The 26,703-nt window shown below is 42.2% G+C and overlaps 7 protein-coding genes across 11 annotated transcripts; 2 read left to right on the forward strand and 5 right to left on the reverse strand.

The window, feature by feature from the left end:
- Positions 1 to 69: 69 nt before the first annotated feature.
- Positions 70 to 2,159, reverse strand: LOC108597286 (RING-type E3 ubiquitin-protein ligase PPIL2). Of its 2 annotated transcripts, none has more exons than XM_017983759.1 (4): positions 1,792 to 2,152; positions 774 to 1,725; positions 569 to 720; positions 70 to 516 (listed from the first exon to the last, which is right to left on the reverse strand). In XM_017983759.1, the coding sequence occupies exons 1-4, from the start codon at positions 1,821 to 1,823 to the stop codon at positions 111 to 113; spliced, it is 1,542 nt and encodes a 513-aa protein (XP_017839248.1). In that variant the 5' UTR covers positions 1,824 to 2,152; the 3' UTR covers positions 70 to 110. The 2 variants fall into 2 exon arrangements, with proteins under 2 accessions (XP_017839248.1, XP_017839249.1); XM_017983760.2 differs by having other exon boundaries at positions 347 to 488; positions 1,792 to 2,159.
- Positions 2,160 to 2,166: 7 nt separating this feature from the next.
- On the forward strand, positions 2,167 to 4,976 carry LOC108597287 (alpha-1,3-mannosyl-glycoprotein 2-beta-N-acetylglucosaminyltransferase). The gene is made up of 6 exons (XM_017983761.1): positions 2,167 to 3,116; positions 3,176 to 3,606; positions 3,666 to 3,770; positions 3,835 to 3,925; positions 3,991 to 4,161; positions 4,222 to 4,976. Exons 1-6 carry the CDS (start codon positions 2,667 to 2,669, stop codon positions 4,333 to 4,335), a joined length of 1,362 nt encoding a protein of 453 aa, XP_017839250.1. The 5' UTR covers positions 2,167 to 2,666; the 3' UTR covers positions 4,336 to 4,976.
- A 47-nt stretch (positions 4,977 to 5,023) lies between these two features.
- Positions 5,024 to 7,102, reverse strand: LOC108597288 (homeobox protein B-H2). The gene is made up of 3 exons (XM_017983762.1): positions 6,837 to 7,102; positions 5,782 to 5,927; positions 5,024 to 5,727 (listed from the first exon to the last, which is right to left on the reverse strand). Exons 1-3 carry the CDS (start codon positions 7,084 to 7,086, stop codon positions 5,050 to 5,052), a joined length of 1,074 nt encoding a protein of 357 aa, XP_017839251.1. The 5' UTR covers positions 7,087 to 7,102; the 3' UTR covers positions 5,024 to 5,049.
- Positions 7,103 to 11,744: 4,642 nt separating this feature from the next.
- LOC108595807 (maker125) lies at positions 11,745 to 13,776 on the reverse strand. The gene is made up of 4 exons (XM_017981098.1): positions 13,763 to 13,776; positions 12,210 to 12,332; positions 12,017 to 12,159; positions 11,745 to 11,969 (listed from the first exon to the last, which is right to left on the reverse strand). Exons 2-4 carry the CDS (start codon positions 12,328 to 12,330, stop codon positions 11,781 to 11,783), a joined length of 453 nt encoding a protein of 150 aa, XP_017836587.1. The 5' UTR covers positions 12,331 to 12,332; positions 13,763 to 13,776; the 3' UTR covers positions 11,745 to 11,780.
- Positions 13,777 to 14,925: 1,149 nt separating this feature from the next.
- LOC108597539 lies at positions 14,926 to 18,634 on the reverse strand. The gene has a single exon (XM_017984138.1). It carries the CDS (start codon positions 17,827 to 17,829, stop codon positions 15,472 to 15,474), a length of 2,358 nt encoding a protein of 785 aa, XP_017839627.1. The 5' UTR covers positions 17,830 to 18,634; the 3' UTR covers positions 14,926 to 15,471.
- Positions 18,635 to 22,616: 3,982 nt separating this feature from the next.
- On the forward strand, positions 22,617 to 24,197 carry LOC108597656 (maker124). 4 transcript variants are annotated; one of them, XM_017984313.1, is made up of 5 exons: positions 22,621 to 22,746; positions 22,852 to 23,159; positions 23,214 to 23,543; positions 23,593 to 23,793; positions 24,180 to 24,197. In XM_017984313.1, exons 2-4 carry the CDS (start codon positions 23,055 to 23,057, stop codon positions 23,770 to 23,772), a joined length of 615 nt encoding a protein of 204 aa, XP_017839802.1. In that variant the 5' UTR covers positions 22,621 to 22,746; positions 22,852 to 23,054; the 3' UTR covers positions 23,773 to 23,793; positions 24,180 to 24,197. The 4 variants fall into 4 exon arrangements, with proteins under 4 accessions (XP_017839803.1, XP_017839802.1, XP_017839801.1 ...); XM_017984314.1 differs by lacking the exon at positions 24,180 to 24,197 and having other exon boundaries at positions 22,617 to 22,746; positions 23,214 to 23,534; positions 23,593 to 23,795; XM_017984312.1 differs by lacking the exon at positions 24,180 to 24,197 and having other exon boundaries at positions 23,593 to 23,795.
- Positions 24,198 to 24,718: 521 nt separating this feature from the next.
- On the reverse strand, positions 24,719 to 26,685 carry LOC108597655 (stress-activated map kinase-interacting protein 1). Its single transcript, XM_017984311.1, has one exon. The coding sequence runs from the start codon at positions 26,476 to 26,478 to the stop codon at positions 24,742 to 24,744; it is 1,737 nt and encodes a 578-aa protein (XP_017839800.1). The 5' UTR covers positions 26,479 to 26,685; the 3' UTR covers positions 24,719 to 24,741.
- Positions 26,686 to 26,703: the final 18 nt, after the last annotated feature.

Below are 26,703 nucleotides of genomic sequence, written 5' to 3' on the forward strand. Positions count from 1 at the left end.
AAGCGGAACCTAAAGTATGTAAATAAAGCGCTAAAATTTGAATTTTAACAGAATATAATTTACATTTCCCAATATGAAGATATTTTTTTTACAGTTTAATTACAAGTTCATTACCAGCTAGAAAAATCACCAAATCCGCCCGCTAGTTTTTTCTTTTTGGCGACAGATGCTGTTGTCGTTTCCGTCTTTTGAGGTGCATTTAACTTTAAATATTTCCCTACACCATCACGATATACTTTAAGCGGTTGATTTGCCCGTTTTTGTTGCTCCAGTTTTGTGGCCTCCTGCTGCTTACTGATTGCTTCTTCAGCGCGTTCTTTAGCCAACTGCTCAACGGCTTCTTCAAAGGGATTTACAAACACCTGGGAGCTTTCGATGATAATGTCCTCAATGGGTCTGTCCTTATTATCCACCTCAATGTTTTCCATTTTTTGCAGTGAGTCTAGACCACCAACCAGCTTTCCAAAGATGGAATGTTTGCCATCAAGCTGCTTGCAGGATCGATAGGTGATGAAACTTAAAAATCAAAAAGTTAGTCCAAGCATTAAAATGTATTATAAGGTATTACAATTGAGATCCATTTGTATTGGGTCCAGAATTCGCCATGGAGAGTACTCCGCGTCCAGTGTGCGTTAAATTTGGCTTGAATTCATCTTCAAACGTCTTGCCCCAAATGGACTTGCCACCAGCGCCGGTGCCAGTTGGATCACCACCTTGTATCTGTAGAGAAAAAGAATTAGCATTGATATAGCAAACTGTTGGCAAATACTTGCTATAAAATTTCTAATGGAGCGGTGGAAGAGTACACCATTGTAGTAGCCGTCGGCGCAGTGTTTGATAAAATTGTCACAGGCACGCGGCACTTGGTCGCAGTAGAGCTCCAGATTGAGTGGACCAAAGTTGGTGTTCAGTCGCACGTATCCCTTTTTCTTGACGCGCTCGTACTTGACCAAATCCTCGTCTATAATGGCAGCTTCACTTTGTGATACAGGCATCATGGCTGTGGAGGTAAAGCTGGCTGCAACGGCGCCCGTTGAGTAGTGAGCAGCGTTGAACTTGTCAGCTGACTGCTTTGAACTGGTGGGCGCCTCCTCTGCAGGCTGGTAGTCCTTCTGCAGCTGCTCGAGTGTTTCTTTAGTCTCCATATTCATAGTCTTGATTCGACCACGCGGATCTTTGCGCTCCAGCTCTTCTTCCTCTGTGCGCACACGTAGATTCTTTTTGATGTGATAGAACTTGGATATATCATATTTCTCCAAGTGTTGGGGATCTTGTATGGTTATAATATCCTTGCGTACAAATGGCGTATCGTCAATAAGATCTTTCCAGTTCTTCGTTTTGATGTTCAGTTGCTCGATGGCCTCCCAGCAGTAAACGTTGCCGGTAGTCCCAACGGCTACAATATGTGAATTCTTGCTGAATGGCTTAAACAGCGCGGGACAGTGATACTCATCGTTGGCGTTCTTGTGAAACTGCAGTTTAATCAATAATTTTGAATCCATTTTCTTTCCTGTTATGGGATTCACTTTAAAAGCTTTTAGAAACCTGAGAATGGCCTCGTACTCAAACACATTGCCCTCCAGATCACTGTAGGGCATCTCGAAAGGCGCCATGGTAATGCAGCAGTGCTCAAAAGGCAGACGTTTGAACTTAATGTGCTCATTCTCCAAGGATTCCACTTTTTTTCCGCCGTAGAACTCGCTCCACTCGGTGTATGTAAGATACCTGTCAGTTGATGAAATCTATCAATACTAACTAATAAGCAGTGTTTTGCGGAATTGATATACTTACATTTTATCCTTTTGATGCTGTCGTTTACCCATGTTTGCTGTTTTTTATGCAACTTTGAATAATAAACAAAAATTGCGTTCAATGTTTATCAACGCGGAGATGACAGTGTGTTGCGTCCGGCTCGTTCCTATTTTAATTGAAATCAGTGCTGCTAATTCAGGCTTTTTCCAGACAAATGTGACTTTTTTTTAAATAAAATTGCGAGAAAAACATCGAGGTTCCTTTTTTTTTTTACAAATACTAAAAGTATCAACCTCTTTTGCGATTTGATTTATATTAGTTGGACATGAATTTGGCAGCCCTGGCTGAGTTACGATTACAATTTGTCGATGACGATAACGACTGGGATAACGATAACGATTTAGAGACCGGACCTCTCACTCGCACTTGTTTCACACAAAATTTACACGGAGATAGCGAATAAACAACAACGTGAGCGTATTTTACCATTATTGCCAAGCTGGCGTATTAATATCGCATATCCACGTCAACGGCCAAAACTTGCGAGCCGAGAGAGGTGCAGTTAAGGGAATCGCTGGTGCGTGGCGAAAGATGTCATTGATAAGTGAAACCACGCAACCAAATGCGAATGCGAAAACTAATGTTGTTGCGCTCTAAGCTTTGCATTAACAAGCCGCTCCAAGCGCTGCTGGTTGCTGGCGACGACGACGACAGCGACAGCAATTAGCAAACAAAGCTTCCACACACCCACCGATTAAAACAGCTCGCAATAGATGAGCGCACCTAGCGCTTCGACAAACACAGAAAAAACAGTTTCCAAGCAGATGTTAGATTAAGTGCACAGCCAGTGAGAGAGAGAGAGAGAGAGAGAGAGTGAGAGAACGCCCCCCTTAGCCTGCCCACCTTCTAGCAAGATGCGTTCGCGCAAAGTGCAGTTTTTAGTGATAAGTTTGCTCATAGCGTGGAGCTTCATCACCTACTATATACTTATGCGCACCAATGCTTCTCAGTTGGACACGGAGCACCAGCAGAAGCAACTTACTCTGCAACAGTTGTTACCACAAACGCTCAAGGAACAAACCAAGTCGCAGCGACTTGCACGCACGCTCATCGAGTTCCTTCATATGAAATACAACGTGGTGGGCACAACGCCTAGCATAAGTATTGTAGCTGCCGAGTTGTCCAACGAGTTGCCGGAGCAGCAGCAGCCGGCGCAAATACCCAGCCAAACATATCTGGCAAATGGTGAGCCTGTTATACCCATCTTGGTCTTTGCCTGCAATAGAGTTTCGGTCGTTAAGTGCCTGGATAATTTAGTGCAGTATCGCCCCAGCGTTGAGCAGTTTCCCATTATAGTCTCACAGGTAAGTGTCAATATCTAGTTAAAAATGTTCAATCTAAACTGTTATCCCGTTGCTTTTAGGATTGCGGCGATGAGGCCACCAAGCATGCTATACTCTCATATGGCAAGCAAGTGTCGCTCATTGAGCAGCCAGACCAAAGCGACATTGTGGTGCTGCCCAAGGAGAAAAAATTCAAGGGCTATTACAAAATTTCACGTCATTACGGCTGGGCGTTAAACACAACCTTCCAAAAGGGCTTCGAGTTTGTGGTTATTGTAGAGGATGATCTGAATGTGGCGCCCGATTTCTTTGAATATTTTCTGGGCACACACAAGCTACTGCAGCAGGATCATAGTTTGTGGTGTGTCTCTGCTTGGAATGACAATGGAAAGGCGAGTGTTGTGGACACAGGCAAGCCAGAGCTACTCTATCGCACCGACTTCTTCCCTGGTCTTGGATGGATGCTGACCAGTCGTCTCTGGAGCGAGCTCTCCGTCAAGTGGCCCAAATCGTAAGTGCAGCTAAGGCATCCATATGGAATTCATTATTAAAGCATACTTTAAATTGTAGCTTTTGGGACGATTGGATACGTCATCCGGAGCAGCGCAAGGATCGCGTTTGCATACGCCCGGAAATCTCACGCACGCGCACCTTTGGCAAAATCGGCGTGTCAAAGTAGGCAGCATAATATATGCTCTAAAATTGTTGTTTAATACATATATTACATTTTTAATTATAGCGGCCTGTTCTTTGACAAGTACTTGAAGCACATAAAACTCAGCGAGGACTTTGTGCCCTTCAGCAAGCTCAATTTAAGTTATCTTTTAAAGGTAGCGTATTCGTAAGCTTCCCAAATAATTATATCTGCTAACATGTATGCATGCTTTACTTACAGGAAAATTATGACAACACGTTCCTCAAACAAATTTATGTCCTACCGCTGGTTACGTTCGACGAGCTACGTCGTAATCTGATTGCCATCGAGGGTCCAGTACGTATTCAATATAATACGCGTGATCAATACAAACGCATTTCGCATTTACTGGGACTAATGAATGACTTCAAGGTGCGTCCAATATCTGCTTGCTATGCATATCTTTATATACTAATTGTATTTAATTTATAGAGTGGTGTGCCGAGGACCGCTTACCATGGCATTGTCTCGTTTTATTACAACAAACGACGCGTGCATCTGGCACCAAATGCAAACTGGAAAGGCTATGATCTCTCTTGGAGCTAACAGCCGCATGGAGATTTTGTTTTGAATGCCAGATTAAGCTTGAGGCAGCGCCATGCGCAACGCAACGAATCAAAAGATGTTGGTTGAAAACTGTTTGCAATACCAAAAACTAGCTTTAGTACTATTTCCTCAATTCTTTGTTTATTTTTTTGTATTTCTGCAAGAGTCTATGTTTGTGTTATAGTCAGAGATGCCAGCGTATGCTAGGGCATGCACTTTGTAACTAAAGCAATACGAATAATGTTGAAAGTATTAGAAAAATGTGTAAATAGTTCAAATTTAGCTTAGACACCGACCACAGCAGTTAAGGCGAGCTTAGACGCGAACCCTATCTGCCAGCTCCAATGCGTTTCAAGCGCATACTCTCACACATACACACACACAATCTCTCTCATTTGTGATTTTGATTTATGTTTAAATTAAATGTAATTCGTAACTCCAAGTAAATTGAGCCAATAATTGAACCCACAATGTAACATAGCATAGCATTAATATAAACCTAAACATTAGTTAATTACTAACTAAGCATTTCTGTCGGCCAGTGTAGTTCACATGTGTGCCACTGTCAATACATCTAAAGCTATTTAAAAAGAGCAACATACATAGGCTATAAATTACTCATACATGACTAATTTATATGTGCATATTTTTTGTGTGTGGCATATAAATAATAAAAAAAAACACATTAACTACATACATTAACTAAGCTTAGTTTTATTTCAATGCCGTTTCATCCTCATCCAGTTGTTCGCAGTCAATGTCGCTGCTTTCGCTCTCTGAGCGCGTGACGCGTCGACTGCGTTGCGCCTGCGCCAAAGCTTCATGACCATAGCTGCAGTTAATGCCGTTATTATTATGCGTTTCTGCTTTGTGCATTAGAAAGTTGGCGTTAGCATCGCCAAAAACGCGCTCCAATTCTGCTAGGCCATTGCTGCTGCTGCTGGTCTCTGCCTCTGGCGGCAGCGCTGCATACTTTAGCTGCAGATAGGCTTCATTGTTTACGGCAGCGAAGTCGGCGTAGGATTTGCAGCGCGGTGCATAATTAAGTGCAGTTGCTGTTGCAGTCGACGTTGGCGTTGCTTTGGGCAGCCCGAAAGGCAGCGCATAGTTTAAGGGCTGTCCACGTGCCAAAATGGCGTTGCGTGCGCTCTCCATAACGCCATAAGGACGCAGTGGCTGCGCAGCAGCAGCGCCGCCATTAAGCATAATAGATTGTATAGGCGTAGGTCCAGCAGGTGTTTGACTAAATAACCATAGACGATCACCCACTACCATGGGACGCGCCATGCCGCCCATGCCCATTTGGGAGTAATAATGCGAGGCTAGCGTTTCCACATCCGACGTGTATTTGCGTTTCCATTTAGTGCGACGATTTTGAAACCAGATTTTAATCTATCAAAGTTAATGCTGTTAATAAAGGACAATCTATAATTGAGCTAACTCTACCTGAGTTTCTGTTAGTTGCAGCTGCTTGGCCAAAGCTGTGCGCTTGGCTACGGACAGATACTTGCCACGCTCAAACTCCGTTTCCAGCGCCTTAATCTGTGCCGCCGAGAAAGCCGTGCGTGGTCGCTTTTTGCGATCGTCATGCGCTGCAATTTAAAGCTTACTTGTTAACATTAATTGCTAGCGACTTTGAGGCATCTGCTGCCAAATAGTTGCACATCTATCTTAATTAGCCTAGAGTTCACGACACCCTGTATACATTGCATGCGCTGTCAATTTAATTTGGCTGCGGTCAATGCAGTCTAATTGGCCATTTGGCCAACATACATTTCGCTGGCTTGACCGAAAACAAATTGTCGTATAAATTCAAGACTACCCCCCAACCAAAGCTCCTTCGCCATTCGCTTTGACATCTTTGCATCATTAGCAGGCAGCGCATTTGGTGACGCCCGTTAAAGCTAATTTCTTGTGTATCGCTCAACTGACAGATGAGATCACTCAGCCATTGGGCATGAGGTCTTTTGCTTGTGTTTCTATTATGCATATTTATATGTTCTATGGGCTTCATTTATCATAAGTCTCGCCATTTTTAAAGCTAACTATGAATAGATATTTTTAATAGAATTTTACTGACAGCAAGATATACAAAACTATTAAATGCTTAGAGTAGTTTAAGCAAAAGCATTTGAATAAGCAACTATATAAATTATTTAAAAATCTATGGATTTTTTTAAAATTGTTTGTAGTTTTTGGAAAGCTATATTTAATGCCTTAATTAAAACGTTGCGAGCATGAGGCGTATACTTAATTACAGCATATATTCCTCAAGTCCTGAATATAAGATTTTGAGTATTAACTTCTAATGCGGTAAAGGAAAATGTCTGCAATATGTAGGATGATAACAAATCAAATTTTTAAAACATCTTATATATGATTTATATAAACAACGCATATAATCAATTTTTCTCAGACACAAATGATTTTTAGCAAAGCTCTAGAATCCCCTTTCCTTAATAATAAAAACCTTCTTATCCAATTTGTTATCTTCTACGCACCACTGCCATCATCCGACGCCAAGTCTATATCGCTTTTTGAATCCTCCAAGCCATCGTCCAGGCAGCTCGATGTAGCTGGACTGGAGACACGCGATAGATCACAACTGCCACGCCCATTTTCATTGTGCGTTTGGCTTTCGGGTAACACTTCATAGCCGGCGGATTGTTCAACGAAGGTATTGGGCTTGGCCAATATTTGTTCGATAGAGAAACTATGCGGCTGCCGACGCACCATCGATTGGGCATTCATTTTAACGTGTACGCTTAAAGATTACGGATTTCGTAGATTGCTACCGGAGACAACAACGCGTCGCGACGAGTTGCTGTGAAAAACTAATTTGAATTTCGAGTGCGCCTCGAATCCTGCGTGAGCAACAGCACACAGATCTGTTGTGGGCGTGGTCTGTTCTCTATATATATAGCGTGCTCTTTCCAACGATCTGTCCTACGGCCGTGCGCGGAAAAGAAACGATTGCTCTAAACACATGTGTTTATTTTTAAAACATGTGTGAAATTGTCGCAGCCTCTTTGCCCGTATTGGTGGGCGTGTTCATCTTCCTCTTATTTATGTTTATAATATATGTAATATTCGAATTATTTTTGTTTTATGTTTCGACGCTGTGATTAAAAGCCATAATTTGTTGCTAATTATCTACAAGCAGCGCTGTTTAATATTTTGTTGGCATATTAAATATTTATTTCACATGCTCGTAAGTCAAAATAAATAGAAATAATTAGCGTAATTAATAGATCAAAGATAAATTTGTGTATTGCAGTATTAAATTAAAATATTGTGTACAAAATAAGCAGCAACAATTTTAAAAATGGCAACAAAGTAAGTGAAAGAAATATTTGCCTTTCTATTTAATAAGTTTGCGTTGATTTTGAAGTTGCAGATCTTGATATAATCTGATTTAAATTAATAATAATAGATTCTACTATGTATAATCTTTTACAAAACATATTAATGGTTTATTTTAACATTTTTTGAGCATTAGACATCGTTTTGTCTATATAAGTTTAGTCTATAAAAATGTTCTGAAAATGTCTTTATTAGTAATAACTTTCACCTTTAGTGCTTGACATCTATTTGCCCATTATTTGTGTTTGACTTGCAATTTATTAGCTGCCATTTTGGCAATATCATAAAGAATTTTAGACAATTCCTATGGCTGGCCAAAATTCGTATAAGCTGTAAAGTGTTCATTAATTTCGAATTATTAAGACATAACTCAGTGCTATAAGATTGCCAACAGGGATAGCAAGTGTGCAAGTGAAAGAGAGAGCTGCAATAGTTTTCAATTGGATAAGAGCCAATTCTACTCGATACAGGGTGCCTGCTTGGCTGTGGCAGACGTGGCGCGTTAATGTCTTCATTATTCATGCACAATTTAAGCAAAATATGTGAGAGCACGTTAATTAGTCGGCCAGACACGGTGTCGAGGGCGCATGCGGGGCTTGGGCCGTGTCGTAGGCCCATCTATTTAGCCAGGCCGAGCTGTCAGTTTGATTTAATTTAATGAGTAGCTGCTTATGAATCTCCTCCCGTGCATGCCACGAACTGCTGCATGCCGCATGCCGCAACATTCAAATCAAAATGACAACTTAATTTTCATAATTGCGCTTAATTCATATTCGACTATTGCTTGCCATATTTTAAATTCCCGCTGCCAAGCACGCACACACTGAAGAAAATCAGAGGGTTCGCTAAATTCGAAAATATATTGTTTTATTAATACGCGGGGTTGTTCAAGAGCTATAGCCAAGGAGGCATTGAAATAAGCTTAACATAAGTTAAATTTTTAGTAAAATATCTTTATTTTCAACTGACATTACTTTCTTTCTTTGTTGCCTAGCTCAATTACCAATTAACACATCAGAGTCCAAGCCAAGTGTATCAGTGACCAACTTACCCAAAGACTTGCTCCTCCTCTCAAGCGAGCCTCGATCGCTGTTTAACGCTAAATGAAGCGCAAACGCGTCAGAGTTTAATTAATACGAATGCAGCCAGCTTCATTATAAATCATCACTTCTCAAGTGTTTGTCAGGCGCACGCAACATAAATCACGGCGTACTCACACACACACACACACACACACACGCTCAAGTCGAAGTCGCGTGGAGTTTTCTGTTTTTTGTTAACATTGATCGTCCCTTTTTTTGTCGCTCTGAGCTAATGATGCATTACTGGCTCTAATAGGAACCGCAAACTCAATCCAATGACACTCCCACGCCATTGAGCATGTAGTACGGGTTTCCGATTACGTCCGAAAGGTGAAGGCCTGTGTCCCTTGCGTCTTCGCTGGGCGTGCATTGAACTCGTTCTGGGGTAGAAACTTTAGCATGATTAATTTGTTGGGCTGTTTGTTTGCCTTGACGCCAATTTGTGCTGGCAGCTAATAGAGCTGCAATTTGAGATCACAAATATCTGGCAGAACTCTTTGTTATCTTCTCAAGTGGCTGACAATTTTTCCTATGACACTTTGAATTTCTATTGTATCGATGAGCTGTAAGTAGATTCAAAATATTAATAAATGTAGTTACAATGCTAAATGCAGATTTCTTCTCAATGAAAATTAATTTCTAATTTTATTATAATTATTTGAAGTTAGAGTAGTTTACAATACTTAGACTAACTTATGTGCTATAGTAAACTATAGTAAACTATTATCACTAAGCATACAATATGTATGTAAGCTTAGTGTTATTATATAGAATTCTATACAAATTTTACAGTTTTTAAAAGTTATCCTATATTAGAATCAATTATTAAATTATTATTAACTTAAATGAATATTTAACTGTTCTGTTCTTCAGATTTGAATGCAGTAAAAATCAATAGAAGTCTTCAATCCTTCGTACGACTCTTTGGCAATGTTTTAGGCTTTGAAAGTTTACAATTCCAAAAATGTTCTCTTAATCCTACACATCATTAGTCAAAACTTGCTCAAAAATCAAGCATCATTAAATCATTATTCATTGTTTAAAGTTTGTTCTATCAACTGACACCTAAAGTTATACAAAATAAATTTTTGATTTTTCACAGCTTTGTCGAAACCTCTTCCCTCAGCTGCTAGGTAAGTAATAAACTTAAAAAATGAAATCAGTACGCACCTCTCTTGTCTCCGATTGCAGTGTGGTTAGCTCATTAAGCGAAATCTGCATTTAATTTCCATTCATGAAAACTCCCTCAAGACAGCCTCCCGTTCCCTCTGTGATGTCTTTGCATGTGTATGTGTGCTCATAACTCCACGCCTTCGCGAGCTGACAAGATATAAATAATAATTAAAAAACGAATGCACGCACTAAAGCGAGCTGTGTATTAATTTAATGCGTTCTACGGCAGCAGCAGTTCCAGTTTTTTCTGGGAAAGGCGTCATTTATGCTCATGTTTTGTACAAGCAGACAGTGCTCATAAATTACAACCAATTATCAAATTAGATATTTACAAAACATGCAGTTTAAATCATAAAAGCAGCAAAGCCAGAGCAGAGAGGAAGCGCAAGTTGGTTAAGTAAAGTGTATGCCAAAGTGCAGTGGGGCTTAAAAATTGAAATTTATCAAGTTGCTTTTAGAATCAATTGCAGTGCTTTGAGTTGAGCAATCAATTTGCAACAAACACGTGCTGAAGGCGGCAATTAATGTGGCAAGCTGCATGTTGCACGTTGGCAATTGTAGGAAAATTAGCTGACAATGCGCAACTGTCAGTTGCTGGGCAATTAATTTCGTGGTAATTGCTCAGTGGACGACAGTTGACAAGCAAGTCTTTGACTGGAAGCGTCTACGCCTCATGTGGCATTGGCAAGTGTTGCCACCTCAACGCATCGCTGCAACTGCGCGCTGCGGCATTTTAATGAGCTGCAGCGTCAAATTGTTTTCAACCCTTTGCCTGGTGGCGGCCGCAACTAGCTTTTGGTTGCATCTTCGTGTGGCAGGGGTTGGACTACTGCTAATTGGCGTGAGTATCAAAAAGTTTTACGCGCTAATTGCAACTGATTACAGGCACAGAGAGTGTGGCAGATTTATGGCATAGACTGATGAGCATATGTTTGCATTAATTTCGCATAGAAAATGTTTGCCACACGTTGCCGCAACACAAATCGCACTTAAGCCACAGCTACACTTGGATTTGATTTTGATGTCTTTGATGCATTATATAATTATAAGTCAAGCACCCTGTAGTGTCAAATGCTAGCGCTTAAGCTAGTTCGAATTGTCAGTTGTCAGACGTACTGCAGGGTCAGCTGTCAGCAGCAGCAACATGTTGCCGGCGTGCCCCAACAGCATCTGCTTGACATTTGTGTGTGTGTGCGTGTGTGTGTTGTGTTTGTTGGGCAAACAAGTCTATTTGGCAGCATGGCGCCCCACGGCACAGCCTCTGCTGCTCCAGCGCAGGCATTTGAGTGAGATTAATGCGGTGAGGAAAATCATAAATTAATTAGAGGCTCATGCTGGAAAATCTAGCCAACATTTATTAGTGACACTTAGCGGCAATTTATTGTTGAAAGTGTTGCATGTTGCACTGCCGCGGGGGCGTTGCTCCCCCATTCCCATTGTACAGGTGTTGTCAAAGCAATGCTTAATTAGCTTTTATTATTAGCTATGATGTGGCAACTAAATGAGATTCTTATAAAAACTACAAAGCGATTCCTCATGCTCACTTCCTGTTTTGTGCTGGCGCCCATTGTCGCCGTTTAGGCGCAATTAGCGCACGCCTCCAGGCGCCAGCGCAGTCTAGGAGCATGTCTAGGGCAGCTAAACTGAACTCAGTGCATTCCGCATTGTCGTCAGTGTGTCGCATCCTGGCAGCAGATGCCTTACAACTCTATTGAATGAGTTTTTACGCAGAACGTCAAAGAAGAAAGTCGACAGAAAACGCAGCAGCTAAGCTCAAACAGCAGTTGCTGTTAGGTAAAACTAATTCATTTTATTGCCTAATGAAGTCTAGCACAATTCAAATGGTGCAGTTTGTTTGCGAATTGCTTGATAATAGCGTACGGAAGCGTTTAAAAACAAAATGTGCAAGGCTGTAAAGATGATCGAGAATTCTGGTGATACAGTTATTGATGGCAAAAAGACTACGGCAAAAGGATTGCATAGTATAATGCCCAGTAATATGATAAGCTTCTTATCCTAAAAATATATAAAATCAGTTGAGCTTTATATATTAATATACGCACCATATAAACGCCGACAATAAGCAGCACACCGGAGGCTAAATACACAACATCCAATATGATCAACACAATTAGTAAAGCATCACGAAAGTCGAAGGTGTAAGTGAAAGCGATCCAGAAGAACATGCGTCGCTCCAATGGCGTCTCTGCAAGTTGTTCCTGTTAGCTTAGGCATCTTCTTATAAGCTATACTTACGCCAAACAATGACAAAGTAAGACAGCAGCAAAAGGCTAAGAGTGAAATTGAAGTAGCCAAAGAAGAGACACTTGTGACGCAGCTTGAGGCAGCAATAACGTGTGCAATAGCATTCACACATGGCTAACAAAAAAAAAAAATTGATTGTTATGCGATAGCCAACTTGGTTAAATATATTATTTATGTGTATATTGAATTCATCAGAGTCAACACAATATATTACATATAAAATATATAAAGTATACGCTGCATCAATACATAATTATTTATTGTGCTTAGCGAATTATTTACTTTTTATTGTTGATGCTGCTTCAGAGCCAAACAAATTAGATTTATTTGTTGCAGCTTAAAAGTAGGCAACACTTCTGCTGCTTACAAATTGTTTGCAGCATGTAAATTTTGTATCTGCTTTAAGTTATGCATTATCTTTTAGCTATATGACATTAAGCAAACTGCAGATAAAAGATTCTTATATACATAGGGGTACTCTTGAACTAGAATATAATTACATAATCAATTATTAAGTATACGCATATATTTATAATTCTTTTAAGCATGTACAAAGTATAAATTGCGAAACTTTATGTTATTATGACAAGTATTTTCAGAAATGGTGCAAAAAACTTTCCATTTCTTTAGCTCTTTATGTTTTGCATGCCTTTTATTGTGTGTGGGGTTACAAATGCACTTACAATTATAATTTATTAAACAAGCCCACAGCACTTGCTAATTAAAATTAGCAGCTCGCATTTTTATGATTGTGCCTCAAAAACACAAAAGCCTGTCCGCCTGCCGGAAGTGAATGCGGCGTATACAACATTACGCATACGCCGCGTGAGCATTCGCACATTCTAAAACAGTCGAGAGCAGGCAGGCAGGCAGGCCTAAGCATTGCATTCACACTTGTTTGAGCCCCAAGGCAGCGCGGCATCGCACACTTGCCACACGGCACGCAGCATTGAGAGACATTGAGACATTTATAGACGCGCCAAGGATAACGCTGCATGCCAAATGCAGCCACGCATGTCAAGGTCAAGCGCCAGTTGCACTTGCCAGCTGCTCGTTGTCCGTTGAGTTCAATGCACACACGACTACGGTTATGTCATTCGAGCTAAAAGTGAAGCTGCTTTAGTCTTAAACTTCAACTTCAACTTAAGCATATGTGCTGATGTTCTCATTGCTCATTTATAAATATAAAGTCGTGAACTTTGCGCACATTTAACGAGCGCTGCGCTGAACTTTTAAGCAGAGATTTGCTTTCCTTTTTGGCATTCCTGTTTTGCAAATTAGCAGCAGTCGAGCTAATTATAGCAGAAAGTACAGTGGGCACAGCAAAGAAGAAAATGTATTAAGACTGTCATATAAAGAAACAGATTAACGATTTAATCAACTGTAGCACACAAAGCTGTCTTTACTGTAGCTGCAATATCTACCTTAGCAGGAAGTTGACACGCACACACACACACATATATATCTTTAATCTCAATTTGCACGCGTGCCTGCCTCAAGCAGCGGCACCAAAAATAAAAAAATAAAAGTCAGTAAAAAATTACAGCTTTGCTTAGCCAAAGATTAGTCCACTTTAGACGTTATGCAAGCGGCACGCACAGCTTCCAGCTTTAACCACAGCTTCCAGCCTCAGTGGCCAGACCCACGCATTAAGCCAAGCGCGACAATTAGTTCAGCGCATATTCGCTCTATAAAACGCAACTCTCTAAACAAGTTTTTAACTCTACGCTGAGGTTTTCATATTTTTTGTGGCTTGTGTTGTGGGCGGCGCAATGCGTGTGCAAAAAAAAAAAAAGATTATTGAAATATTTTTAATACAAAAAAAGCAATACAACAAAGTTGAAACATGCGAATACCTTGGAAACGCAAAGAGGAGACAAAGTAAAAAAAAAATTACCGAAAAAAGATTAAAAAATAAAACAAAAAGTTTGCACATATAACGATTAAGTTACGAGTGTGCGTACTTCAGCTGCAATGTAAATTTTTTTAAATTAAAATTAATGCAGCAAAGACTTGTACATACCCTGTAGCAAAGTTGGTACAAAAGTGGAAAGCAAGCTATGAATTAAGTACTCAAGGTCTGGTCTAGACCAGACTCAGCTCAATACATAACAGAATGTTCTTTTGTTAATATTTATTAATATTATATGCAGGCATGCTGACTTTTGAGTTCAGCATACCCTCCCTAACTACAATTTTTACAGGGTAGCACGAGAAAATAATCAACCACAGTCAAATACCAATAACTGCCAACAGTGCTAACGGCCGCTTTATGAACAATAACGAGTACTGAGTACTCACACTTACACACACTTGTGCGTGCCTGTCTGTGTGCGCCGCTTTGCTCTCGACTTTGACTTGGATTATATATGGCTTGTTGCATGCGTCATGCGATCGATCGTGTATCACAACTTCACAAAAATGATTTCAACTGAATCATTGAATACAATTTTCAAATTGTTGACTTTCACATGAGCTCTGCGGTACTCGTAGCTGTGGCCTAGTTAAACTTTTTTTTTTATTTCGGGTGGTTCTCAAGTGTGCACTACGCAAATTTTGCGCAATTTTATAAAAAACTGTTTTCAAGTTCAGCCGCTTGTTGTTTTTTTTTTTTTGTGTTTTTTTACTTGAAAAATATAATTTTTACAATAGTTTTACATTTGTTTGTATAATAGGCTTAGTTGGCTAAAACAAATAATTTTGTAACAATTTTTATTGGCACCTTAATTTCACATGCAATGTTTAAAAGCTAAAAATGAAAAATATTTTTATTCTTTGCTTAGGTCTAAAATTAAGCTAACTAATTATGTAGTTTTGAATAATAACAAAAGGAAAATGTTTAAAAGTTAAGCAAATGTGTGGCATTGTTTTCAACAATTGTTAAGCTATAGACCTGAGTATCTAATTAAGTTTTGACTTACAATCGACTATGGCCAACTATCTATGGCAGCCATAATGCTTCAACTAGTTTATCGATAGTAACAACAGACATAGCTATGTCACAGTTTATATAAAGCTTAAAAAATATAAAAAAATATATAGGCTGAAAAAATAAAATAAAATTATATACAGCTTGTATGCCTGCAATTATTTTAAATAACAAATATATAGTTAAAATTTGCATACTTATGTGTAGCGAGCGTTTACTGTAGCTGCACAGTGGGCCAAGTGGCGCTTAGAACTAGAAAAAACGCTTAGAGCTTAGAGGATTAAGGCAGTGTTGAAACTGAAACTGGCGCACAGTGTGCTGAAATCAATTGACTGGCGATACAGTGTGACCGAATTTGCGTGCACGCTGGCCAAAGCCTTTGCTGCCGTCGGGTCCAATGGGCGTGCGCACGAGACTCTCCGCTGCACGCTGGGCAAAGCTGCCGGAGCGCGAACGTGGCGAGCCGTCCAAGAAGCTGCCAGTGCGCGAACGTGGCTGCCCATCGTAGTTGCTCAGGAAGCTGCCAGTGCGTGAGCGTGGCGAGCCATCAAAGCCCTCGGAGCCAAAGGAGTAGCGACGATCGTAGCCCGAGTCTGTGGAGATGCGACGTCCGCCAATATACTGCGCATTATCATAGGCGGCCAGCTTGCTGCTCAGCTGTTGCTGCTGCGTTTGCTGCTGCTGCTGCTGCTGCTGGAAGCTGTTGGAGTAGCGACGTGGCCAGACCTGATAGCCACCGCCGCCGCCGCCCACCAGCTGCTCCACTGTAGGCTGCACATGCTCGCGCTCGTTGCTAAAGTCATTGGAGCCACGACGATAGAAGCCATTGCCATTGCCATCGCTGGCATTGGAGAAGGTGCGCTCGAACTGCAGCGAGCCGTTGGAGAAGCGACGCTCGCCAGCGCCTGCGCTGCCATTGGAGCCTATGGAGCACTTGCGATAGGCCTGCTCCGACTGCTGGCTAAAGTCCGAGACGCGACGCGAGCAGGCGCAGCTGTCATTGCAATCCTGACTGGGCACAAAGCTTTGCTCCGAGCAGTTGGACAGACGACGCTGCACGCTGCTGGGCGCGGGCACAACATCAACCAAAGCAGGCGGCGTGCTGGCTGAAATGGTGGACGAGTTGCTGTAGCGTCTGGGCGCAAAGCTAAAGAAATTTGCATGTGGCATGTATCCCTGCTGCGGTTGCAGCTGCTGCGGCTGCGGCTGCTGATGTTGATAGTAGTTGGGCTGAAAGTCGGAATTGTTGCGCTTGAGTTTGTAGCGCGCATCCTCCTGATTGGAGCCCAGACCCGAGAAGCTGCCACCGCGTGTGCGCTCCACCTGCAGCTCGTTGTAGTGTCTATAGTTCTCCACCATGCGTGCCACAGGCGCTTGCAGCTGTATCAGCGGCGCCTTCTTGCCTGTTTTCTTCTTGGGCGCGACCATTTCGTAGACCTGCAGATTGCCCGGCAAGTGGCGCGCTTGGCGCGCTGCACTGGACTCCAGATACTCCACGAGCGCGCACTCCTTATGCTGCAGCTCCGGATACTTGTTCATGAACTGGCGCACATCCACGGGTATGGCCATGCCCGGCTTGAGCAGGCGTATCAAAGCAATTTCACCGCAGGGTGAAAACAAATCCGACACCTTTTCTATGGTGAGCTTCTCCAGCGGCAGATCACAGGCCACTATAGTGCGCGATGGCATCGTCTCATCAAAGCTGGGCAGCGCATCCAGACGACGCACTTTGGTGCCCGTGTCGTTCAGCTGTATGCGCTGCGACTTGCGACGCACTGCGTCGCCCACGACGCGCCACTCGCGCGTCAACTGGCGCACGCGCTTGAAGCTGCTCACCAGCTTGAGACTCACATAGCCCTCCTTGTTGCGCCGCACATGCTTCAGCAGAAAGGCGTCCTTGAGTATGGACTCGTTGCTGAAGTAATACTCCACGGCTTCGGCTATTTCGGCAGCCAGCTCCTCGCTGGGCACTAGACTGGCATCCAGATTGTCGATTTCGTTAACAGGCGGCGGCGAGGCGGCCACAGCTGGCGACGCCTCCTCTTGCGGCTTCTTGAGTGTGAGAAAACTGCGATGCACACGTCGCGCTTCCAACACGGGCGAGTTGGCAGGCGCCACTGCGGGCGGTGGTGAAGCATCCAGGCTAAAGTTCGGATGCAAATAGATGTTGTCCAGCTGATGCTTGCGAAACTTTTCCAAATTGGCCTCACTCAGCGGCACTGGCTCTGCCGGCTGCTCGCACTTGATATGATTGTCCACCGCCAGTGGCTTGAGCTCATCATCCTCCTCGGATTCCTCAGAGTCGCCGATGGATGAGCCCATGCCGACGTCTTCAGCAGCTGGCGCAGTGGGTGACATGGGCTCAGAGCTCAAGCTGGAGCCAATTTGAGAGTCCAGTGATGCAGTTTGCTGCAGCAGCGCCTGCGCCGAACGCTTGGCATGCAAACGCAGCAGCTTGGAGGGCAGCGATGATGACAGCGGCACCACCGCTTGCGAGCTAGAGGAGCAACTGCTGCTGCAGCTGGGCTCATCCAAATCCAGCAGCAACTGTTGCTGCTGCTGCTCCGTCTTTGGCACTGGCACTGCCGTCAGCACAGGACTCACTACGAACGTGTGTCCTAGTGGCGCCTTCACCTCAAAGCTGCGCGTTAGCTGCTGCTGCTGCTGCTCGTCGGCGCTCATTTTGTGTATTTTTTATTTGTAGTTTGTGTTGCTGTTGTGAACAAATTTGCGCTTTGGTTTTTATGCAATTTCACTTTCACTTTCAAGTTCAGCTGGTGCGCTTACATTTGGCAGTCACTGTGGCCAACTAAGCGCGTTCATTGAACGCTTTTATTTTAGTTTTTTTTTAAATTTACTTTTGTTTTTTAGCTTTGCGTAATATTGCAGCCTGCAAGCAAAACGTGCTTTGTATTGTTGAGTTTAGTTTTCTAGGCCGCGCTTGACATCGACACCAATTTGTTGCTGTTGTTGTTGTTGCTGTTGTTGTTTAATTTACAATTACTTGCGCATTTGGTTTATTGCTAAACTTAAATTCAAATTCACATTCAATTTCAATAAAAAGTTTGTTGCCCGTGCTTAAATTATTTCCGTTTAAATAAGCGTACAGTTTAATTTGAATTGTTTATAATTTATTTGAATTGTTTGCTCACTGCTTGTTTTCTACCGTTAACGTTCATGCAACGCTGCAACGCGGAGATAGACTGAAATTGCAAATTGATTTGAGTTCGGTTAAATACCCGCTGCTTTCGTTTTATTTTTTTTTCGTCGCCTTTTTTTTTTGTTTTTTGCACGCCGCCGCTGCTGCCGCCGGCAGCTGTGAGCGTTATTGAGCGCTCCAAGTACGCACGAAACAGCCGATAATAGCAACAACAGCAACAACAACAACAAGCGGGAGAGCACGAGCAAGAGCAAGAGCAAGCGCAACAGGCGAGAGACATGACTGCGTTGAATGCGACGCCGACAGCAGCAACAGCAGCAACAGCAGCAGCAGCAAACTTGTTGCGTTGACAACAACAACAGCCAAGCTAAGCTGCATGCATTTGGCAAGTCAACTGCTTAATTTAATTTTTGTTAATCTTTTTTTTATAAATTTGTTCTGGCTGCAGCGCTGCTTCCGATTTATGCGCGCTCTCAAAATTGGGCGCAAGTGTAGTTTGCATTTATCAGCGACCTTGTTGCATGCAATTGACTAGTCCAGCAAACTAAACAAATATCTGTTATTTACAACAATGATTGCACTTTTCTAATGGGGAAGCAGGAAGCAGCAGCACTCAAAAGGCAAACAAATGACAATTGTTTGAGGGTTACAATAAATGTTCCCGTCTAGCGTTAAATTAATAGCTAATTGCTGATTGTTGCAATTAGTTAAAAATAACTTCAAGTTCAGCTTAACAACATGTTACACTTAATTTATTATACTATTTAAATTCAATTATTAAACTAAGCAATGACTCGCATTAAAATTGTTCTGCTTTAGGTTGCAGTATCAACTAACTTGACTAATTGGTTGCTGTATTAGCTTAAGCGAACATCTGAAAGTGAATTTTATGCTCTACAAATTAAACATAATATATTTATATAAACTATGCCGTGTCAAGTGCAAGTTCAAGCGCAAATTGTTGCCGCTATTGCATTTGACGCTTGCATCACACATTCTTTCTCTCTTATACGTATACGTAATTTTTGTTATGCATTTTGCTTGCGGCTAATCCCTTTAGCGTATGTGGCACTTGTAATTGTTATGGTTTTTAACTGCTGATAGCAAACCAACTGTCAGTTGCTTGGCAATCCAATTAGACAGCACTGCGTATACTTAATAACTGTTTTTTGCAAATGCTTTAAGGTCAACTGATTTTTTTTTCCCATTAATGGCCAATTGACGACAGTCTTAGCAACAATTTGATTTGACGTACAAGTAAATTATGATTTTTTTAAGCAACAATAAGCACAATGGACCGCAGGCCGACCTTGCTACAAGAGAGACACACACACTGACATACAAATGAAACAAACAAAACAAATAAATCATTTGCCAAAAAATTATTTTTGTAGCCTCCAAAAAGCATTGAAAATGGGCGTGTCAATCAAGCAAGTACAGCTCTGGGAACAATACAAATGTTACTAGGAAGTGTTTTAGCCAAAGTTATACATAGATGGATATATTGAGGCAGGTCGCAGCTACTTAGACAGCATATAAAAGAAATCTTGTGCTGTGTCAGCACACACACATACATATGTATATATATATGTAGCTATAGCTATATATGCCTACGCGCTTTTGAACGCCAACTGAATGCGTTCAGGGTCGTGCAGGCGCTCTGCTTATGATCAGCTACAAAAACCTGAGCATTATAATTATTATTACTTTATTTGTTGTTTGCTGATGTTTGCTTTTTTTTTTAATTTATATTTGTACACTCTAATTGTTAAGCTTGTTTGTCCTTCTGTTTACATTTGGCACGCACAACGTTTTAGATAAAATACAGATTTTTTATTTTGGCAAACATTCACTCTAGAGTTAAGTGTAGGTGGCAGTTGAAGCTGTCACACGTGCTGGTTTAATTTGCCTATAAAGTAATAAAAACTTATACTGACTGCTGAATTTATAATAAAAATATCTTGACAATTTTTAAACAATTTCACATTGCCAAGCGACTGCCTCTTTAAGCTCTTTACACTAATTGCAGCTAAATCTTTTAAATGAAATTGCTTTGAATCAAACTAAATCACATCAGATTGGCGTAATGCTTGAAGTTCAATGCTGCTGTTGATCAAAAACATTGTTATTAACGGACAGACGTGGCTTAATGCGCAAAAGCTCGCAATTCGCGTGATCAGGCATAGTTTAGCAACAATTGCGACAGCTTATGAGATATAGAGATATATAATTTGTTATAAACTGACAGCAGCGAAAATTAGGTCAAGCCGCATATTGCATAAGCCCAGAACCTTTTGCGAAACAGGTTGGGAGCGACGGACGACCAAGGGCAAGGCAACCTTGGGATTGAGTGCGACCCTTTTGGAGAGCCTGTTGCAAGCTTTAAGTGGCAATCAACGCCACCACCACCTGCGTTTAACATGCCGCGACTAAACTGATGGTGCACGCGAACCGGTTGCAAGCTGCAAGTGCCTGCCCTGGCGTGGCAACGAGCCCTGCTTGCTGCACTTCATTAATGAAGCTGCCGTCCTCAAGGCAAGCCTGTATTTGTATCTGTATTTGTATTTGTATTTGAGTTGAGGAAGCGCCGACGCGCATGTCTGGGGCAAACAGGTTGTCTACATTTCCAATTGTTGGCTGCTGACCTCCACGCAGCTCGTGTGGCATTATTTATATGATTTTAATTAAAAGAAAGAAACAAAAAATAGCTGTGGAAAAATTGCTGCAAGTAAAACATATATTACCCAGTTGAGTTTTTGGCGACAGAACTGGGTTAAGCTATAGGAACTGGGCACGGCCTGCTGTTGTTGCTGTTGTTGCTGCTGCTGCTGTTGCTGTTGCTATTGTGCAATTAAAATCACATTTTGTACATTTTGTGAATGGCGCCGCATTGGCTTTGGAGTGCGTGCCCAGAACGCACTGCAACTTGCAACGTCAAAGAGACTTTTGGGCGTGTGTGTGGGTTGGTCTGTGGTATGCGTAAAATGTTATGGCCAAAAGCTAAAAGACATGGCTATAAAATGTTAGGCAGCAACAAAAAATGGCGCACGTTTATTTTGCAGCTCAAACAAATCAAAGTGTTAACAAATTGCGTAAAGCAAAGCAACATTTAAATGAATGCAAAACTTTAATTGTTTAAGTTGAGTTTAAAGCACAATAGGTGTTAAATGCTAAATAAATTTTAAATGTCTAAATACAGTTATTATGCTTAACTGTTTAAATGTGAATTTTCACAGCTAGTGTTTGTAATTAAGTAATTAAGACAACAGTTTTAATTAAATTGTTAAGCTAATAAAATTAAAACTATTTAACAAAAATGTTTTCTAGAGAAAAACGCAAACGGAAGTTTCTGGAGCTTATTGATTGTTGATATAATAAGCAAACTGTAAAGTACGTTAATGTAAGGACAAGTTCAATGTTAAGTGCAACACGTAGCTGAATAAATAATTTAAAATTATTTATGTATAAACACTAGACAGACAACAAATTCAAGATACAGCATGAATATAAAATTTAAATATTAATCATAGCTTTTGTTGAAAAAACCAAAATTCAAGCAGTTCAAAATAAATTATATATATTGCGCTGCTTACTAGAGCTAGAATTTTATCTTCAAGATACAAAGCAATCTTGAAAAACAGCAGTGCTTATATTGTTTTTAGTTTTTAGCGTGACACACTGCTGACAATTATTACGGCTATTGTTGTTATTGCCAGTTATTGTTGTTGCTGGTGTTGCTGTTATTGGCTGCATCGTGATTAATCTGCATATTGTATGCACACATGCGTGGCCTTGAGTGGACACAGCGACTAGGCCTATTATTTTATGCAATTGATAAATTGTTAAATTGACAACAGGCTGGCTAACATTTTCGACCGCTCACTTTTGTTGTTGCTGCTGCTGTTGTTGTTGCTGCTTGCTTGTTCTCGTTGCAATATACAATTTTCGCAGTGAAAATCCGCTCACAATGCGTGCCAAATGGTTCCCAGCCAGTGTCTCTGTCTCTTTCCCACACACATACATATGTAAACTGCACTATGCTGGCAACTTTCATATGTAAACTTTTCATAAGTTGTAGTTGTTGTTGTTGCTGTTCGGGTTTGTCTGTCATTCGATTTCAATGTCAAGGTCAGCATTATGTGCATGTGTGTGTGCGTTTTTATATTTTTAATTAATTTATTGCATTTATATTGACTTTCAATTAGCTTTAGCGACAATGTTGTTGTTTGGTTTTTTTTTTGCTGCATCCTTGTAACCCACAGCGTTAATATTGTCGCTGCATGTCTGTGCTTGTCGTCGCTCTTTAGTAATGAGCTGATAATGAAGCTGGCACTACAAATAGAAATGTTCTGCTCACAACGCCTACTAAAGCGCAACGCAAATTTAGTTCATTAACGAACAGAAAAAAAAATAAACAAATTTAACAACAGATATTGAAGGTAATTTGTTTCGCTGCACACTTGCCGCTAATAAATTCTATGCTCATTGAAATTTGTTGTTCGGTTTCTGTTTTTTGACAAATTGTGTGCATTTTTCTTTTGCAGGCTGTCAAGGCGGCCACAAGCTGCGCATAAATCAAAGCCGCCGAACTGTAAAGTCCAGCATTATCAGTCGGGTCAATCGTTTAAAGACAGAGCAATCGATAACGCATACGCACAGTGTGCCGCATGCTATTAAAAACATATTTCAATTAGCATTTGCCTAAATAGTTATTAATGAGTTTTTAATTTTATTTACAATATAGCTAATGACTAAATTATATTTAGGGCTTAGTTGTTATATAGACATGGCGAAGTTCACTGCGCTTTGCTGCTGCTTAATGCTCTGCTTAGGTTATCTGGAAGCTGCACGCGTATGTTTTGCATAATTCAAGCTACTGTAACTATATTTTTTATATGTGCTACAGATGTCGCGTTATGTGGTGCAGTGGCGTCAATTTGATTGCTTTAACCACTGGGGTATAGTGAAGAACGTCAGCTGTCGCGTAGATTCTACAAATGAGCAATGGCTCAGTGCAGACTTTGAACTGAGCTCAACTGTGGAAGCCGTGCGGCTCAAGTACAAGCTTGTGGTGCCTCGCATGCTTGCAACTAAAACTGATATGGTGCTGTTCGAGTCCGAGTTAGATGGCTGCAAGCTGCTGCGCGATGGTGTGGCGCAGAATAGACTTGTGGGCATTGTACTCAAGAATATGCTAAAAGACAGCAATCTGGCACGTCGTTGTCCCGTTGCACCGGTGTGTACTAAAAATCAATTGAATATTTGCTAAAATCTTTGCATTTTAGGGTCAACTGTACTTTCACAATGTCAGCTGCCTTGATGGATTTCCAGCGTTTTTGCCTGAAACTGAGTTTACGGCGTACTTGAACTTTTATGCTGCCAACGGTAACGATAACGTGCAAACCATTCTTAGGGGCAACATTATGGAATATCATAGAGCACGGCTAAAGCAACATTTCTTTTAAATGCCTGCAACAAACTAAAATGTAAGCTTTATTAAACATAAACATAATGTGAATCATAGCATGACCTGTTCAGGCACAGCTTTATATAGACATATCAACAGCAGCATCATGCGCACCGTTGGCCTCAATTGTCAATTTGCTGTCAGTGAAAACGCTTTTGTTTTAGCCAAGATAACCTTGGCCTTAGAACAAAACAGCACACTCACTCTGCCTGGTACTATTATTCACACAGATCTGTCATAATTCTAACGGCACATTGTGCTTAAAGCAGTTGCTTAATAGGCGCCAGCTACAAACAGACATTTATCGTGGCTATAAATAACATTAACGAATTAGCCGTTAGCACGACCCAGTCACGTCCCCGAACCGTCTGGGGGTCTGTTAGATTAATTGCACATTGATTACAGACAATTGCAATGTCAACGAGCCACGCTAAACGGAAATATAGCAATCACTGTGCGCGCCCCACCCGACAGCTGCTCCACAAGCTTAAGGCTGCCCAATTGCGGAAGTGAGTGCCAATAGAAAGAGAGAGAGAGCGCGCAAGCGAAAGAGAGTGAGTGCCGCCCACCCAGCTGCACTTGCTGATCATGACTACTTGCAGAGTTGAGCATGCACTTGTGCAGCGCTTTGGTAATGGCAATACTTGCAGCTGGGTCTCATAACGCAAAAAGCAAAGAGAGAGCCCTGCCAGTTGACTTTCGCTGCTCTCACACGGGGTGCGTAAGTGTTTCAATGTCAGAGCTTAGAACACATTTCTTACTTTTGTATTTCAACATAATCGTGAACTTTGATGCTTATTTATTTTTGCACTTCAATAAATAAATACTTATAGACTATGCGGCGAGCGTGTGCAGCACATGCTCGGGCCTATAGTTTAGCAACTAAAATACATACAAACAGCGTTTGAGGCGAGTGAGTGGGTAATGTAGGGATTGGAGTTGGGGCAGGGACAGGGGGTATGAAATACTACAGCTTGAGCTGCTTTTTGGCGCTGGAGCCAGCTGACGTTACCGACGTCTGTCGCTGGCGTAGACGCAGGAACTCCTTGCGCAGCTCGCTGGCACGCATGACCAGTATGCAGTTCAGTTTGCGGCAGATCTTCTCCGCCGTATGCACATCCGTATCAAAATCATAGTGCTTAAAGCGAATGGTCTGGCCGCCGAAGAGGCCAAATGGTGAGCCGCCAAAGGGCGGACTACTAGGTGAAGCGCTGCTTGTATTTAGCGTCATGCTGCTGGCGTCCATCGGCGCGGAGGTGCAGCTGGTGGCAAGTCCACTGTTGGATTTGGCTTTTAGCCAGATGCGCATTAGCGCCTTTAGTTGTTTCTGCTCCACAATCTCACAGTAGGCCACAAACTCAATGGGCGTGGAGACAAACTTCTTTTGCGTCCAGAACTTGACATTCTTTAGTTGATCAATCTCTATGCGTTCCCAGCAGACGACCAGATTGACGTCGCACTTAAAGAATCGCTTATCGATAAGGCTGAGCCTATAGCTGGCGGAAATGGGCGCCTCCATCATGTCACTGTGGTTGAGCAGACTCTGCTCGTAGGCTTTCACCTGGTCCAGCTGATCTGATGCAGCAGAGTCGGGCACATCGCCGTTTAGACTGATGTGCTGCAGCGCCTGAACGGCGGCATCAGCCAGCGCGCCCTTGTCCTCCTCCTCGGAAGTCATGGACTTGGTGCCAGGTTGGGTATGATAATCGATGCGGGTAACAGGTGCAAGGGGACGACGCTCGGCGAGCGTCAAATGTGAAAAGCCAAACTTGGAGCAGGGTTCGCGATTGTCCAGCGGCGGAAAGTCGTCCATATCATCGTTGTCCTCCGTCATATACAACGCATAATGCTGCACGGATTTCAGCTGCAGTACATCCGGATGTTGCAGACTCGCTTTGTAGCACACCAGGCCTATGACCTCAATAATTTTGGCTGTCGACAGCACGCAGATTTTCAGCGGATAGTTACGCTCCGGTTCCGGCAGCATATTGACGTATACATTAATGCGTTTGGTCGGCATGCCTACCTGAGCCGTGCCATCGAAGCGTGCATACTCCATAAAACGATTCTGCGTCTGCTGTGGACTCCTGGCCAGCTGCGCCGTTAGTTTGGACTGCTGTTGCTCGGCTGGCTCCGTTGTGGCTTGCTTGGCAGGCTTTGACGGCAGCTGCTTGCGCTTGAAGAAGTCCTGACGCTGTGGTGGCTGCGCCTCCTCATTGTAGTTAACACTTTTAATGCGTGCCGCCTTTCGCTTGGCAATGTCCAATTTCTCTAGTTTCTGCGCTGTATTAGAGCGAAAGCGATGGGCACCCACCTCTGGATACATTTGTATGTCAAACGAGTGCGTGGAAGTGTCCAGATCTTCATCATCACTCAGATCCAGCCCCGGATAGCAAACAAAATCCACGTCATGAAACGGCGCATCTGCTATGCGAGGCGGCACATGTTGTGAAGGTAAAGAGCTGGCAGTGTCTGTGCTCCTGCGCTGTTGCTGCTGCTGATGACGCTGCTGTGCACGCCGATAGCCATCCTGTGTGGTGCCCTGAGCAGCTTGGGCGTTGGCGGCGGCCTGGAACTTCCGCAGATATTGCTTGGGCATATCATCACTGAGCATGACTGTCTCACAGATACCGGTGTCGTCCGTGGAGATGAACGAGTTCCGTATGTGCGAGAGCAGCCAGTGCTGGTTGGAATAGGTAGCCATTGCACTAGGTACGTCTCTAACTCACAAAACGAACAAAATTCTTAGTTATCTCTGCATTTGTGCAATAAAAATTAGAAATAAGACCAGGGCTGCAGTTTGTTTACGATAACCCTAAAGTGGCGGTGGGGCAACGATAACTGTCACATCATTCGATTATATTGAAATATTATGCCCATCGATATAATAAAGTGTCATTTTCTAACAGATATTTTGAGTAAATTTAAG

The sequence above is a fragment of the Drosophila busckii genome, chromosome 2R (genome assembly GCF_011750605.1).
Source record: "Drosophila busckii strain San Diego stock center, stock number 13000-0081.31 chromosome 2R, ASM1175060v1, whole genome shotgun sequence".
In the NCBI taxonomy this organism is placed as follows: Eukaryota; Metazoa; Arthropoda; class Insecta; order Diptera; family Drosophilidae; genus Drosophila; species Drosophila busckii.